The sequence below is a fragment of the Dromiciops gliroides genome, chromosome 1 (genome assembly GCF_019393635.1).
Source record: "Dromiciops gliroides isolate mDroGli1 chromosome 1, mDroGli1.pri, whole genome shotgun sequence".
Lineage (NCBI taxonomy): Eukaryota > Metazoa > Chordata > Mammalia > Microbiotheria > Microbiotheriidae > Dromiciops > Dromiciops gliroides.
The window spans coordinates 681,740,229-681,758,651 of NC_057861.1; the positions used below are offsets into that span (position 1 = coordinate 681,740,229).

The 18,423-nt window shown below is 36.0% G+C and overlaps 1 protein-coding gene across 1 annotated transcript in view; it reads left to right on the plus strand.

Moving 5' to 3' along the window:
- ADCY1 (adenylate cyclase 1) overlaps positions 1-18,423 on the plus strand; it is a 348,458-nt gene that overhangs the window by 146,352 nt on the left and 183,683 nt on the right. Inside the window, exon 3 of the mRNA XM_043979268.1 lies at positions 7,040-7,158. Within this exon, the coding sequence (XP_043835203.1) occupies positions 7,040-7,158 (119 nt within the window). The remainder of the gene's footprint in view (positions 1-7,039; positions 7,159-18,423) is intronic.

Below are 18,423 nucleotides of genomic sequence, written 5' to 3' on the forward strand. Positions count from 1 at the left end.
CTCATCCAAATCCTTTTATATAGAGGTGATAGTTGAACCTTGTGAAATCGAGTAAAGCAAAAAGAGAAGAAGGTATAGTAGATAGAATGCTGGGCTTAGAATCTGAAAAATTCATCTTCATGAGCTAAAATACACCCTCAGTCACTTACTAGCTGTAAGACTCTGGGCAAGTCAATTTTACCCTGTTTGCCTCAGTTTCGTCATCTGTAAAATGATCGGGAGAAGAAAATGGCAAACCACTCCAGTATCCTTGCAAAGAAAACCCCAAATAGCGTCATGAAGATTCATACATGCCTGGAATGACTGAACAACAAGAACAACAAAAAAGGACGCCTAGGACAGAATCTTTAGGGACACTCAGGGTTAGGGGGTGAGACATGGAAGAAGGCAAAGGAGACAGGAGAACCAAGAGAGTCTAGTGTCATGAAAACCTAAAGAGGAGAAAGAATCTAGAAGATGTAAATCATCAGTGTCATATGGTACAGAGAGATCAGGAAGGATGAGGATTGAGAAAAGGCCATTAAAATTGTCAATTTTGAGATCATTGGTAACTTTGGAGAGTGAATGTTTAGTTAAAAGATGAGTTTGGAAGTCAGATTGAAGGGAGTTCAAAAGAGAATGAGAAGAGAGAAAGTAAAGACACCAATTATAAGTGGTTTTGTTTTTTTTCTTTTTAATCTTAATTGTATTTTATTTTTCCAGTTACATGTAAAGATAGTTTTCAACATTCATTTTTGGGGGGCTGGGCAATGGGGGTTAAGTGACTTGTCCAGGGTCACATAGCTAGCACGTGTCAAGTGTCTGAGGGTGGATTTGAACTCAGGTACTCCTGAATCCAGGGGTGGTGCTTTATCCACTGTGCCACCTAGCTGCCCCATAACATTCATTTTTATAAAATTTTGAGTTCCAAATTTTTCTCCCTCCCTCCTTTCCCTCCCCCTTCACAAGACAGCAACCAATCTAATATAGGTTATGTATGTACAATCATGTTAAACATATTTCCACATTAGTCATCCTGTGAAAGAAGAATCAGAACAAAAGGGAAAAACCTTAAGAAAGAGAAAAACCAAAAAAGTGAAAATAGTATGTTTCAGTCAGCATTCAAATTCCAATAGATGGTTTTCTTAAAGAGCTTAATCATGAAAGAGCAGAGTCATCTAGGTCAGCAGCTAGTATGGATGGTAAAATCAAGTAAATTTTTTTTTGTTTACTTGTTAAGGATATAGAAGACAGGACTGGCTTGTAGGCAGCAGGGAAGCAACCTGTAATTAGAGATTAAAGATAAGATGGAGAATGGAGATAATGGTGGGAGTAAGTTTCTGGAAAAGTTTGGAGGAGTTGGATTTAACAGTCTTTTAGAAGGATTTGACTTGTCAAAGAAAAGGACCACTTCATCTGAAAGCAGTGTGGAAAAAAAAATAAATAGTGAAAAGATGGTGTCTTGATGATGCAAAAGCAGGAGAGGAGAAGGAGAATCTCTCAAAATGGGATCTTTTTTTCTGTGGAATATAAAGCAGGATCTTTGCATAAGAAAATGGAGAAAGAGGGAATGTGAAAGACTTGAGGACAGAGAGTGTTTGAAATGGCTACTGAAGAGAGTTGGATAGTGAATCCATTAGAGAGACTGATAAATTTATATTTTGACTTAGTATCAATAGGGAACTCTGAAAGATATCTGAGCAGAAGGGTGACATAGACTTGCATACTTGGAAGATTATTTTAGCAGTTGTGTGGAGAATAGATTAATGCAGGGATGGCTGGAAGCAAAGAGATCAATTAGGACATTTTCACGGTTATTTGTATGGTAAATTTTATGGTATATGGAAATAGGGAGGGGGAAGGTTTTGAGATGGAGCTAGGGAATGAGTAGCTGCTTATTATTTTAGTTTCCTGGGTTTTAAATTTTAAATAATCCCAGCGATCCCTAATTGGTGGTTCAGCAGATTGCAGGTTCAAATTTAAAGATTTTTGGAAGATTGCAAACATCAAAGTAGCTTCAATGCTGTTTGCTTTGGGGATTTTTTTTCCTCTTAGATAAGGAAAAAAATCTGCTATGGGAGTTATGAAAGTCAGGAAAGGGGTCTTTCCTCAAAACTGACTTTAGCATCCACTTGTAACTTGGATTTAATGGAATTCGTTTACATATACACACTCATATAATAGTGTTGCATACTAGATAGGGGCAGCCTGGGTTTCTCATCCTGCCTCTATCAAATCCTTGCCTAATAACCCTAGGCAATTTAATTTCTAAGGCAATTAGCTAAATCTACACATTTCAGCTGATGCGACATTGGTGATGATATTTCTTACTCAGAGCTCCCTACACTGATTCAACTACAGGTCCAGTTTTTTTCAAACAAAATCTCTCTCTCTCTCTCTCTCTCTCTCTCTCTCTCTCTCTCTCTCTCTCTCTCTCTCTCTCCCCCTCCCTCCCTCTCTCTTTCTCTCCCTCTCTCCCTCTCTTTCTCTCTATCACCCACTCTCTCCAACACACACACACACACACACACAATCTATGAATTTGTCTATCTCTCTATAGCTATCTTCTTATACACACACATGCACACAAATACTTGTACACACTTGGACCTAAGAGTCTTTGCAATGCTCAGAATCAGATATATTTATATCTAGATCATATAGGTATACATGCAGCTATCTGTGTATCTATCTATCTATCATCTATCTATCTATCTATCATCTATCTATCTATCTATCTATCTATACCTATCTGGCTGTCTGATTCATCCATCCATTTGTCCATCCAGCTATGTATTGATATGTATGTATGCATGTATATATATATATGTGTGTGTGTGTGTGTATGTATTTATCTATAATCAACACTGGAATAATTTATTAGTTCTTTCAGACTCCACTTTATATCATCACTTAAGGCTTAGTCTACATCAATTATTTTTCAAATGTGCCCCTATTCAACATTGGATACACTAATAGTATAATTCATTTATAGTCTATTGAAGGTATTCCTCAGCTTTATGCAAACCTATTGTGTACACAGTTATTGTACAGTTTCTTTGAAGAGAATAGTAACCCCACATACACTTCCCAAACTGTTCTTAAATATATTATTTAACCCAGATTTGGAACTGATAAAGTTTGTTTTGTCTTAATTGAGGAGGAGGAGGAATGCTGAAGGAATCAAGGAAGAAATGGTTTAATAGAAAATGTTTAATTTGTATTCTTTTCAAGTGAGGGAATGTTGAAAAGAAATGTTAAAACTGTGGCTAGTTTTTAACAAGGCGAAAATAGTACATGTAATGGGACGAATATAATTTGTGTTTCTCAGCGTGATAATCCTGAACAAAGAGATTCTTCACATTTGGTCTTGAAAGGACTTTAGTATTTATTTAATATTAGTCATTTAGGTATGATTTTCATCTAATATTTGCATTTCTTTCTTGATAAATTTCTATTAGAAGACACTTTAACATTTGTATCTAATTAGTACCTGAAGATACAAAGGACGGTTTGAAATTCTGGAATTCAACATGAAACACTTGTCTGAGAAACCAGACAGTTCAGTGGCAACCTTTTGCAGCTGTGCTCTTGCTGAAAGCATCAATGCTTGGATTTTTTCCCCCTTCTTTTTGGGCTTTGAGTCTGGCTGGGAAGTGAATTTATTCTAGTGTGTGAAAGAAAGGCTTCTTCTTCGATTGATTGACCTCTAAGTAAGGTTACCAAAATAAAGAAGAAAAACAAGTGGACATAACAGATGCTTCAGTAAGAAGTGACCAGCTTCTGTGATAAAATACCAGCCAAGTTGGTTGAATACTGACTGGTTGGTTCTCTCAGCTTTACAATTTCTTTCAAGTAAAAGAATCTGCCGTTTGATTCAGTGAAGCAATCCTCCCATAGCATCAAATCTATCCCTCTGTATCTCACACAGGGCACCTATAATAACTGAAAATGCTGTCAGCTAGAATTTTCTTACTTAATTGCCTTCAGCTGGACAGCTCCAGGATTATAGATGTAGCCCCATAGATGAATTGTTCACTTATGGGACTTCTTTAAGCTTCTCAGAGGGGAAAAAATAGTATCAGACATCTAAAATGCTTCCCAGGGTCAAGAAGAGGAGTCAGCATACTCCTTATGCCTTGATACCATCTGCAGACACATGCTTTGCTATTGCCATGCAGCACTCTCTCCTCCTTTAAAGTTTATAATATCTGATAATATCTTGCCTCCATCTTTGCTTTTACCTTCATCTCCATATTGGCTCCAAGTCACCATTTTGCCTTTATCATCAATGACTTGAACATCTCAATTAAATCTTCTCCTTCCTAGCCCTTGCTAGTATTCTAGATCAGAAAGTTCTTAAACTTCTTTTGTGTCATGAACCCCTTAAGCAGTATGGTGAAACCTATGGACATTGCATCAAAATAATGTTTTAAAATCAATCACATAAAATACAAAGGAAACTGATTATATTGAAATTGTTACAAATTGCTTTAAAAATGTTCATGTATCCCAGGTTAAGGACCACTGTTCTAGATCAGTGCAATATTCAGAATCTCAGTGTTGGAAAAGACCTAAGAGATCAAGTATAACATTTATCTAAACCTTGAATTTTTCAAAATCCCCTAAAAGTGAAAATCCAGCCTGTGTTTAAATATCTTCAGTGAGGGAAAATGCACTACCTCCTGTGATAGCTGATTCTACCTTTATACAGCTTTGTTAAGTCTTTTGCCCCCTCTGCCCCGCCCCCTTAGCTCTAGCATAAATCTCTATAGAATTTCATCCATTTGCTCTTAGTTTTGCCTTTAGCAACTAAGCAGAACAAGTCTTATACATTTTTCACATGTTAGCCTTTCACATATTTGAAGGCAGTTATTATATCCCCCATAAACCATCTCTTCCCTAGGCTAACCATCCCACCTTCCTTCACTGGAGTATATTATAGTAGAGTCTCCAGTTCTCTTACCATTTTGATCATTCTTGTTGTATGCCAATTTGTCAGTGGTGATCCTACACCACTTTTGCTTATTCAATCCAGATGTAGTATGACTAAAATAGAGGGCAAAGAGACTCTTACTAGTTTTCTTCTGAATATTGTTTCTCTTCATACAATACAAGCTAACATATGGGGGAACATGGTCAAAGACTGCATAGAGAATAAAAGAATGTATAGGTTGTGATTTGTTCTGGTGAAGTCATTAAGATGATGGATACACTGAATACTGATGAATAAGGACAAAATTCTAAATTTTTAGAAAAAAGTAAATTGTATATCTCCAAGATGTAAGAATTCTTATGTATTTATCTGTATCATAGTCAATTTTGTTAACTTTGGTCAAATAGTTAATCGGTGATTAACCTGCTGATAATAAGATTCTCCTTGTTTAGGTTAGCTGGTCCAAGGACAACAAATAGCCTTCTATTGGGGCTATGTTCACATTCTTTCTAGTTTGGTAGACCTTTCATAGATTGTATGATATGTTAATAGTCTTTGACAGCCCCAGAATCAATTCCGTACCTTGACAAGGTGGCCTTTGTGAAGGATTTTATATGTGTGTCTATTAAGTTTCACTTCACTGGATTTTGCCTAGTTTTTCAGCTTCTCAATATGATTTTAGAAACTAAACTTTCTCATCCATTGCATTAGTTTTTTCTTTGAATTTTGTGTCATCTGGAGATTTTAATAGCATTTGCCATTGAAAAGGTGAAATAAAAAATCTTGAATTGGATAGGGACAGGTAGCATACCATTGGGTGATTTCCTTTTATTTTGATATTAATCCAACACTCAGAACTTTATGGTTAGAGCTGGCAGTTGGGTGGTGCAGTGGATAGAGTTCTGGGTCTAGAGTTAGGAAGACCTACATTTAAAGTTGGCCTCAGATGCTTAGTAGCTGTGTGACTTTTGGCAGGTCCACTTAGCCACTGTTTGCCTCAGTTTCCTCAACTGTAAAATGGAAATAATAATAGTACCTATCTTCCAGGGTTGTCATGAGGGTCAAATAAAATTATATTTATAAAGCACTTAGTATAGCACTTAACATATTACCTGGCATATAGTAGATACTATATAAATCCTAATTATTATTAATATGATTATTAAGCCATCTACTAATATATGTAACTGAAAGAGCTTAGAGAAATGTCAGGGATACAAGTAACAAATGTATATTAAAATGTGATGTATATATTTGAGCCACAAAGACATAATAATATGAGAGATTCAAAGAGAGATTATTTCCTATTGGCAAAATCAAGAAGGCTTTATAATAAACAACCTCTAATCTGTTATATGCAGAATGGGAGGGGTTTAAATCAGTCAAGTTAGGAGTAAAAACATTTTAGACATGAGCAATGTTACAGAGGTACAAGAAGATGAAATGCTTTTAGGGAATAGAGGAATTAATAAAGTTGAACTAAATGACTCTAAGAGCCCATACATCTTTAAGGCTCATCTATGAATGAATGGTGATTGTCGTGCCATGTTGTCTAGAAAGTCATAACTATCTAGTATCATAACCAGTGTATAACTGTTTGATAATTAATGAGATAGTCTAGTGTAGTATTTTTTAATTTAAAAAATGTAATTCTTTTTTAAAATTTTTATTATTATTATTATTTTGGTGAGGCAACTGGGGTTAAATGACTTTCCCAGGGTCACACAGCTAGTAAGTGTCAATTGTCTGAGGCTGGATTTGAACTCAGGTCCTCCTGACTCCAGGGCCAGTGTTCTATCCACTGTGCCACCTAGCTGTCCCCAAAAAAATGACATTCTTAGTGAAGGATGCACTTATTGAGTGGTTACTATATACAAAGTCCTGTGCTAGGTGCTAGTACAAAATCTTAATAGAAACTTTCTTTACCTTACATAGAGAAGAGAAGGATTAGGGAAGTTACAGTTTAATACAACAGAAATTCTCACATTAGCTTGTGTCAACAAGAGTGATATAATAGTTCAAAATGCCTAGAGGAAAAGCAAAGAAAAATAAATGCAAATTAACTTGTGTCTTTATTAGTAGTAGTAGTGGTAATATTATTTTTATTTTTATTTTGGCCTATAGGAACGACTCCTGATGAGTCTTTTGCCTAGAAATGTTGCCATGGAAATGAAGGAAGATTTTCTGAAGCCACCTGAGAGAATTTTCCACAAGATTTACATTCAAAGGCATGACAATGTCAGGTAGGATCAACCCTGCAAATAAAAGATAACATTTAATACGCTTATATGAATATGCACTGAAAAGTACTGAGATGGAAATGGAATGTTGAGAAGTGGGACACTGCATTAGTTTAGAAGTTTAAAAGTCCTGTGTTCATCAGGTGAGAAGAGAGTCTATGATATCATGCAGAGAAAATTTTGAAAGATCCATGTGGGTAGGCCCTTTACTGACGGTGAATCAGTAATACATTTCATGAATTATCATGGCCAACACATTTATCATCTCATGGGCCAACTTTGTGGAAATGAGCCTTTTCCCATACTTAACCTGGTCCTTGGATAAGAGCCATATGGTCCATTATAAGGCCTTTACTTGTAGCTTTCCTAACTTGATCAATCTTATGATTAAAGCTATCCAAAAGAGGGATGGAGAGCTCCAGAAGATAATGTGTTCCTTATCCTTGACAGTCTTCGAACAAAGTCTGGGTGTTGTGGAGGGGGTTTGGGTTTGAGTCTATGATCTTTGTGACCTATGGGAACTTGTATCTGATGGGCAAATCCTTTGAAAACCTGAGGGTATATTTGTGCCCTGATGAGGCATTGAAAGAAGATGTTAGTAGAAGCTAGAGAGGATACATAACATGTAAAAATAATTAGATAATGGTGATGATGTTTATGGAATATGGAGTAGAACAATAAACCAGCCTTTGAGGGAATTGCAGCCTTTTCATTTTTGGTAGGTGTGCTTGTCTTCATCATATAATATATACAATAAATATGGATCAGTTAAATTGATCTAAAAACAATTTCCTGAACTCAAAATTCTAACTTCCATTTTCTTGTATGTTTACATAAACCACTCAACCTAACCAGGATGTTCTTCCTATTCATGCCATCTCTTAGAATTCTTATGTTCCTTTAACACTAAGGTCAGGGGCAGCTAGTTGGCACAGTGGATAGAGCACCAGCCCTGGATTCAGGAGGACCTGAGTTCAAATCCAGCCTCAGACACTTAACACTTACTAGCTGTGTGACCCTGGGCAAGTCACTTAACCCCAATTGCCATACAAAAAAAAAAAAAAAGACTAAGGTCAGATGCCACCTCCTCAGTACCTCTGGTACACCACTCTCATTTGCTAGTTCTCCCTCTGGTACTAAAATACTGGACTTGGAGACAGGAATATCTCAGTTCAAATCCTGCCTCAGACACTTATCAGCTTTGTGACCCTGCACGTGTCACTTAACCTCTTTCAGACTCAGTTGCCTCATCTGTAAAATAGGGACAACAGAACCTATCTCCAAGAATTGTTAGGATCAAATGAGACAACATATGTTCAATGCAAATGTTAAAGTACTATAGAATTGCCATCTAGTATTTACTTATTTGCAAACATGTTGTTTCTACCCAATTGAATATAAGCTTCTAGATGTCCAGGACCATTTCATTTTTCACTTTGTGTCTCCAGCCTCAAGCAGGTGGTAGGTACTTAAACCATAGAGTCAGAGATTTAAAATTTAAAGGGAACTTAGAGGCCATCTAGTCCAACTCCCCCATTTTTCAGATGAGCTAACTGAGGCCCAGGAAAATGAAGAGACTTTTCCAAGGTCACAAAGGTCAGAGATGGGATCTGAACCTAGGACCTATGATTCCCAGGCCAGTGCTCTTTTCACTGTACCAAACTGCCTCTATTGGATGATTCAATTAAACAAGCATTTATTAAAGACAACTACGTGCAAGGCACCGACACACAGTATAGTGGAAAGATAATTTGATTTGGAAACAGAAGAGGAATCTAACTTGTAGTTATAGAAACTTGGATATCATTCAGCCATTTTGGGCCTCAGTTTCCTCATATGCAAAATGAGGGGGGTTGGACCATATCTCTAAAATTGATCCTACCTCTAAATGAAAAGAGGAATGAGAGGTGATTCCTGTTTCAAAGAACTTAACAATGATTAGGGAAATAAGTGAGGGACACAGGTAAGTAATGCATAGTAGAAAGGGATAAGTTCCTGGGAGAAATAAAGATAAAAGGAGACAGAAAGAGGAAGTGAAAGTTTCTACTTGGTGGAATGTGGGAAGGCTTCATGTAGGAGGTGGTATGTGTTTCTTGCAGAGTGATTAAGGATTTTCCACAGCCAAAGCGGGGGAGAGCAGCATTCCCAGTAGGAGCTGACCCATGGGGGTGGGAGAGGATGGAGTAATTTTTAAGAAGTAGCAGGCTGACAAAGCTATTGGGTATCTGAAGTTAGGTAGCCCTAGATTCTAGGTAAGCCACTCTGTGAAGAACAGGCATGATTTCTTGAGTATGTGGACTCCTTGCAATGAAATACCTCCCAATTCTTGCTCCCATGTTTTCATAAATTCACCATGGGAACATAATACCTTTTTTTTCTTCTAGGAACTTGGGAGGCTGGATTAGATGGTATCTGAAGTCCATTTCATTGTCAAATTGTGTGATCCTATGATTATATAGTAAGGCACTGTTTCGGCAAAGTACTATTTCAAAAGACAATGCAGTTTCTGACTGTGCTTGACTTTCCATGGGGGACTAAGCTAGATTCCGGGGAAATGTGGTAGGACTGATAAAATCTAGAGCAATGTTCCTGAAAGCTACATCTAAGATTATACCTGCTTCAAAGCCAAAGACTCTATCTTGCTTTGTAACCCCATGTGATGCCTACTACAGTGATCTGTACAGAGGGGACATTCAATAAATGCTCATTAAATATCCCCTTATCTGATGGATCTGTTGGCATCAAAATATATCTCATCTCACTTGTGGGACAAGCTCTGATTCTAGGACAGAGTGAGAAGAAAGGGAAAGCTTGAAGGCTAGAGGGAACAAGGATGAAATGATGTGGGGCACAGAAGGAACAGAAAATTCCCTGGTTATTAGAAAGGTAAATAAGCTTTAATTATGATACCAAAAAGAGAAGAAAATCATATTTATCATTTTCTCCACTCCCAAGAGTGCCCTCTTCCCAACCTAGCATCATATAACATCAGAACTAAAGGGAGCTATAGAGAACAACAATTTTTATGAATCTGAAACCTTAAGAGAAGAAAACACTTGTCCAATGTCACATAGATAGCAAGTTACGTGACAAAGCCTAGTCTCCTTACTTCAGGTTCAGTTTTCTTTCTGTTATACCAGTTACCTTCTATCTTTCAGTGATAGTATCATTCTCCTAGTCACTGAGGCACAAAGTCATGGCATTTTTAAAAAAATTTACCTTCTTACAAGGTGGGAAAATGTACTTCTCCTTCACTTCATTGAAAAGATAGCCTCCAAGTTGGTCTTTTTGTCACAACTATACTCCCATTATCCTGTGAGACTGTAATTCCTTAAGCATGACTTTCATTAGCCTTGTAGAATGGAAAGAACATCTCATCTTTGTTGTTTGCTAAGCAGTATGATCTTAGAGAAGTCACTTGTACACTCTTTTTTCACTTAATTTTATTTTTATTTTATTTTTCTCCATTACTTGTACACTCTTGACCTCAGTTTTTGCTATCTGAAAATGAGAAATTTGAATGGATGATCTATAATGTATCTGGTTCTGAAATTATCATGTCCTTCAATTCACTAGATCCAAAGTTTTCAGTGGCTTTCTGTTCCTTCCTGGTCCAGTTTAAAAGCTACCACATGTCTTTCAAGATATTTACTCATATCGTTTCTCTCCCTTGGAATATCCTTTCCTTTCCTACTCTCCCTCTCAGTCATCCAAATAGTATCCATTCTTCAAGGCCACTCCCACATTCCTTTTTGTGGGATTTTCTACCCAGAAGGAAATAACATTTAGATGTGGAGATAAAGTGTTCACATATGAAAAATGAGGGGCCTCAGTTTCCTCATATATAAACTCAGAGAGTTGGACAAAATGATGTGTAAAGTCCATCACAAACCTACATTCTATCGTTAGAGCAGGAAATATTATATGATGAAGTACTAATTTTGTGATATAGAAAAGAATGTTTTTTACCCTACAAAGTTTGGGAATGTAGAGGATACTATATGTCCTGGAAAGCTTCATGGAGTACATAGATCATAAATTGGCCTTTGAAGAATGGGTGGAATGTAGGAAGATGGGAGATGAGAGTGGATAACAGGAAGAAACTTCATGAGCAAGAATCAGAAGAAGAAAAGATAAATGTGTTGTATGAGGGAGACATTTTATTGCATTCTCTTTGTACAAGCCATGATGATATAAAATGTGACATAGGTTTATAGTTCCCTCCCAAAGCCTGATGGTTAACTCATTTAGAATATAAGCAGGACTTGTTTTTCATGCTGTGTGTTTCTGGGAATTGTGTCATAAAGTAGATTGTGGTAAAGGGGATCCTATTTTCCTAAATGGAAAATATCATAACTAGGAGTTGTCCAAGGATTCATCTTCTAAATAATCATGGCTGTATCATAAAAAGAAATATATAATAGCTATAAACCTCCATGATCATTTAGAAATAGTAAAACTTTACCATAGTCATATAAAGTGGCCACAAATGCACTGCACATATTGATCATAATGGGGGCCCTATTGTATTATAAAGTGCATATATAACCCATTGTACTACATCTATAAACTATCATACATGTGACCTAAAACACAAATGCTAGCAACACCACTCCTAAACATTTGATAACTATAACTGACCTTGTCCATAGCATCATGAAAATTCTAGTTTGTTTACTGTTGTCTTCTTAGAGTTTAGAAAGGCTTTTGTGGGTTGATTTGGGTATTTCAAATGAATTTCTCATTACTCAGTGAAATTGAACACATTTATTAAGTACCTACTGTGTGCCAGATGCTGTGCTAGGCACTGGGGATATAAGGACAAAAACAAACAAAAAAGCCCTTATCCTAAAGGGTCTTATACTCAAATGGGGAAAGCAACATTTAAATACAAAAGTAAATTCAGAATACATAGAAAGGAAATGTGAGGTACTTACATTCTATGTGGAAAGTGCAACATGTACATGAGTATAAATAGAAAGTATATACAAAGGAATATAAACAAATTAAAATAGGAAGAGAGTACAAATGGGGGAAGGGGTGGAGGAACGAAAGGTGACATATGACAAGAAGGGGAAATAAATATAACAAGATGAGGACAGAAGACATCCCAGCTAGGGAGAGCCACATGTAAAATTATGGTAGTGGAAAATCGAAAGCTATGTATGAGTGAAGTGAGAACAAATTTCAGGAAAGTCAATCAGTGAGTCAAAAAGTATTTATTAAGATCCTACTATGATCTGGGCACTGTGCTAATTTAGACTTCCTATTTTCTTTTTCCTTTTATCAACTTTTATGTAATGATACATAAGTGTTTATTTTGAAGTTTTTTCAAGTTTATTTTTAATATTAAATTTTTTAAATTTTTTTGAATTCTCAATTCTCTCTCTTTTCTCTCCTCCACTCATTGAGAAAGCAAGTAGTATGATACCCATTATACATGTGAAATCATGAAAAGTATATTTCCATATTAGCCATGTCATAAAAAAGTAAAAATAAATAAATAGATAAAATGAAAATTTTCACTTTAATTTTCACCCAGATTTCATTAGTTCTTTTTCTGGAGGTAGGTAAACATTTTTATCATGAGTCCTTGCCAGTTGTGGTAGATCAATGTATTGAATACAGTGGCTAAGTCTTTCAAAGTTGATCATTATTATATTGCTGTTACTATATACAATGATCTCCTTGTTCTGCTCACTTCACTTTGCTTCAGTTCACATGAGTCTTTCCAGTTTGTTTTTTCTGAAACTATCTCCCTTTTCATTTTTTATAATAAAATACTAATCTATCACAATGACTTGCTACAACTTTTTCAGCTATACCCCAATTAATGAGCATCTCCTCAATTTCCAATTTTTTGGTCACCACAAAAAGAGCTACCATAAACACTTTTGTATGTATAGGTCCTTTTCCTTTATCTTGTTGGGATATAGATGCATGTAAGGGGCTAAAATACTAACTATACTGTCTAAAATATCTAATGAGTGGTCACCAATAAATTAGAAGCTTTAGCAAGAGTATTTTAGTATTTATTGAAGAGCATTAGAATCTAATGATCAGAGAGAAAGGTAAAAATCTAACTATTTCTAAGAGACCCCATCATCTGACCTGCCATGGTGAGGTCAGGAACAAAATGGACCCAACGCCTCCTGTGAAACTTAGAACATCCCATCCCCATGCACACACAGCTCCAAGCTAATTGGCTGGTAGCTTTGATAGACAATACCCACAAGCAAACATCACTTCCTGACACCAAGGAAAAGCCACATGGCTTGCCCTCAGATGCCTTCTCCTCATGGCGGAGCTTTCTTACAGTAACTCTCCAGCAGGTGGCATCACTCCAATTGTTATACCTAATAGTAATATTACTGGGTTAAAAGGTATGCATGATTTTCTATTAACTTTTTGCATAGTTCCAAATCATTCTCTAGAATAGTTAGACCAGTTCTCAACTCCAGGAACAATCCATTAGTGTATTTATTTTCTCACGTCCTCTCTAGCATTTGTCATGTCTAATGAGTGTGAGGTAGTCCCTCAGTTATTTTGATTTGCATTTCTCTGATCAATAGTGATTTAGAGCATTTTTTCATATGACTATAGAAAGCTTTGATATCTTCTGAAAACTGTCATTTTCCCTTGAACATTTATCAGTTGGGGAATAGTTCTTTTTTAAAAAAAAAAAGATTCAATTCCTTATAAAGTTGAGAAATAAGACCTTATCTGAGAAAGTTTCTGTAAAAGTTTTTTTATGGTACATTTTAGCAAAGTGTTGTTTACCTGGTTATCTCTTTTAATTAGGTCTGTTTTAGCTTTTGCTTTGTCTGAAATCATGATTGATATTCCTGCCTTTTTTACTTCAGCTGAAGCATAATAGATTCTACTCCAGCCCCTTATTTTAACTCTGAGTCTTGTCTTTCTGTTTCAAATGTGTCTTCTGTAACATATTGTTGGATTATGGTTTCTATTCCATTCTGGTAACTATTTCCATTTTATGCGTCATTTCATCCCCTTCACATTAATGGTTATAACTACTAACAGTGTATTTCCCTGCATCTTATTTTCTTCTCTTGATCTTTCTCTCTTTAACCTGTCCTTCCTTAAAAGTCTGTTTTGCTTCTGACCATTGCCTCCCTTAATTTGCCCTCCTTTTATGACTTCTTCCCTTTCTCTTATCTCCTCATCCTACTTCCATATTGGTTAAGATATATTTCTATACCCAACTGAGTGTGTGTGCATCTATATCTATATCTATCTATCTCTCACTTTCAATCAATTCTAGTGAGAGTATGGTTCAAATATTGCCTACCCCCCCACCCCCATCATTTTCCCTTCCACTCTAAAAGTTCTTCCTTGCCTGTCTCTTAATTTTCCCCATTCTTCCATTCCCTTCCCCTTTCTTCCAGTGCCTACCTCTTTCTCATGCCTTCATTCATTTTTTTGAGATCATGTTGACATAATGGCCTCACACCTATACTCTATATTATGTAGGGTTCTTCTAATTGCCCTAAAATGATAAAAGTTCTGAGCAGTGACATGTATCATGTTCCCATATAGGAATGTAAACAGTTTAATTTTATTGAGCCCCCTTATGATTTCTTTTCATGTTTACCCTTTTATGCTTCTCTTGAGTGTTATCTTTGAATGTCACATTTTCTATTCAGCTCTATTTTTTTTCATCAGGAATGCTTACAAGTCCTTTATTTCATTAAATATCTATTCGTCACTGCCCCACTCCCAACAAAGGATTATACTCAATTTTACTGGGTATGCCATTCTTGGTTATAATCCTACCACTTTTATCTTCTGGAATATCATATTTCAAACTTCTTTATTATGGAAGCTGCTAAATCTTGTGTAATCCTGATTGGCTCCATTGTTTCTTTCTGACGGCCTGCAGTACTTCTACTTGACTTGAGACCTCTGATATTTGGTTATAATATTCCTGAGAATTTTCTTTTTGTGATCCCTTTCAGGAGGTGATTGGTGGAGTCTGTCAATTTCTATTTTACCCTCTGTATCTAAAATATCTAGTCAGTTTTCCTTTAAAATTTCTTTAAATATGATATCTAGGTTCTTTTTTAAGTGATTGCTTTCAGATAGTCCAATAATTCTTAAATTATCTCTCCTCAATCTATTTTCCAGGTCAATTGTTTTTCCATTAAGATAGTTCACATTTACTTCTATTATTTTCATCCTTTTGATTTTATTATTATTTCTTCATATAGCAGGTAATCATTAGCTTCCACTTGCCTGATTCTAATTTTTAAGGATTGTTTTTCTTCAGTGATCTTTTGTACCTCTTTTTAAAATTTATCCAATTTTGCTTTTACAGCATTCTTTTCTTCAGTGAATTTTCATGTCTCTTTTATTCTTAGGCCAATTGTGTTTTTTAAGATCTTATTTTTGTCACTATTTTATGTACCTCTTTTACAAAGCTAGGTATTTTTTTCATAATTTTTTTGCACTGCTCTTAATTCTTTCCCCAATTTTTCCTCTGTCATTCAGTCCCTTTCTTTAAGTCTTCCAGGAATTCTTATTAGGCTTGTATCAAATTTAGCATTTTCTTTGAGATTTTGCTTGTACTCATTTTTATGTTGTTGTTATCTAAGTTTGTATCTTGGTCTTCCTTGACATCACAGTAACTAATTATAGTCAAATTATTTTTTTTCTTGTTTGCTTAATTTCTAGCTTATTTCTTAATCTAAACTTTATGCTAAAGTTAGGCTCTGTTTGCCTTGGTGTATGGAGACACTGTCCCAAGCTTTAGGCTTTTTGTGCTGTTTTTAATATTCAGAGCTAGTTCTGGGGGTGTGCAAGCTTTGGGTGATTCCAAGGTGATATGATCTGGGGACAGGTGTGGTCACTGCTTTCCTGGTCTGTGTTCTGATCTTTACTCAGGAAAGGTCCCTGTTTCCCTGCTGCTACAAGCATTAGTATTCCTCTCTGCCTTGGAATTAGTTCCAAAGCCCATGCTCCCTTGTGACTGACCACTGATGTTCCTCTCCACCCTGGAACTGCAATCCAGAACCGTGGCCCAGAACTGTTTATGGATAATAGAGTTGGCACAGTACCCAATCTTGCACCCAGTGCCAGCAAAGGGTCCTCTGAAATCTCTTTTAGACTAGTTTTCTTACGCCCTTACCATCTCTTGGCTGAGAGCTCCCCAAGCTATTTATGCACTGTTGAAGCAAATTCAAACTTCCCACCACTTGTGGTTCTGCATGCACTCTGAGCTGGAACCCACCCAAGTGTCACAGACCTCTCCTGTCAACCCCCTAAGTTCTCTTAGGTTGGAAAAATGTTTCACCCTCAACATTGTGTTGGCTCTACTCCTTCAGAATTTGATCTGATAAATTATATATAGTTGCTGGGAGGGGAATGTTAAGAAAGTTCATCTGGATTGCTGCCTCTACTCCACCATCTTGGCTCCCACAAATTTTTATCGATGTAGATTACAACAATGATGGCAACTCCCCAATTGAAAAATAATTTTAAAGTTTATAATCAGTTCTTCATTGCTATTCTACTCCTTTTACTCTTCAATTCATCTTGAACTATACACATTCAGCTGTGTTGTAGCAGGTCATGGCAATGGCAGGCAAAGACCTTTGGTGTCCAAGTCACTCACTCTTTGGCAGTGGCGGAGGTCTTATTTGATGCTATGTTGACATGTTATTTAAGAAGATCATTCTTCATTAGCAGACTAAGAATAGACTGAGAGCCTTTTAAAACATGTTCTTGTTTTTCTTATGAGAAAGATAAAGAAATGTGAGATAGAATCAGCAGTCAGGTAGATTTTAGAACTTGTTGAATGAAAGGTCTCAAAGAGTAAGATTATAGAGATAGACCTTAAAAGGACCTTAGAGGTCATTTTGTCTAACCCTCTCTTTTGCCTCTGGGTTTACTAAGATCCAGAGAGATTAAGTGACTTGCACAAAGTCACATGGTGCCCAAGCTAAAAATAAAATCCAGTTTTTATTACTCCACATCTAGGATTTGGAGCAACACTGCTTAAATGCAGTGCCTCCTTGTCAATAATGAACTGATATCAAAATGGAAGGAAGTCTCTAGTGTAGTGCCCCAAGAGTTATCTCCATTGTTTTAAATACTTTTATCAATGATTTTTATAAAGGTAGAAATGGAATGCTTATTGTACTTATATATAAAACAAATTTGGGTGGGATATTTAACACATTTATGATAGCCAAGTTGAAAAAGGATTTTTATATGCTAGAATGTTGGGTCAAATCTAATAAGATGAAATTTCATAGGATACCTGTCAAGTTTCATACTTATATTAAGAAATTAGTTTCTTGAGTACAAGATGACAATATTTGTTTGCATAATTGTTCAATTTAAAAAAAAATTTAGTAGTTTTTATACACTGTAAGCTCAGTATGAGTCAATAGTCTGTTATGTCAACCAACTACCAAAACAAAACACAACCCAGATACAATCTTGGACTTTACTGAGAAATATAATATTAAGCACTAAGAAGTTGTAGTCTTACTGCACTCTACTTTATTTGGATCACATTTGGAATATTATATCCAGTTTGGGGTATTACATTTTAATAAGGGTGTTAAAAATCTGGAGAAAGTTCAGGAGAGGACAACAAACATGGTAAAGGGCCTGGAGACCATGTCATATGAATATCAGTTGAAGGAATTTAGGATGTTTAGCCTAGAGGACTTTTAGGGGATCATGAGTACTGTCTTCAAGTACTTAAAGGACTAGTAAATAGATGAAGTACTAGAATTATTCTGCTTAGTCCTAGAGGGAAGAAAAAGGGGCAATGGATGGAAGTTGCAAAAAAGTCAATTTACACAGGATGAAAGGGAAAGTATCCCACCAATTTCATCTAATCAAAAGAGGGCTGCCTTTATAGTAGTAAATGAGTGGAGGCCTTAAAGAAAAGTCTAGATGACTACTAGTAGACTTTGGGCTACCTATACTCTATAGGTATTGGGATCCTCCTCATTGGAAGTCTTGAAGAAAAGTCTGGGGAACTACTGGTAGCTTTTAGAAGGAATTCTTGTTTGGCTAAAAGGTATAACAAATGACTTCTAATGTGTCTTCCCCCCCCTCTGAGATTTTGTGATTCTCTTTATGAGTCACCATGACCAAAGAACTTATAATTTATTGTTTAACCTGATGGTAATGAGCTTTTGTATACTCAACTAAGTCAGTTTTCAAATAGTAGATAATACTTTATTGTAAATCTTATTTTATAGCTTTTCAGCTTGGTAGAAACTGTCAGAAATA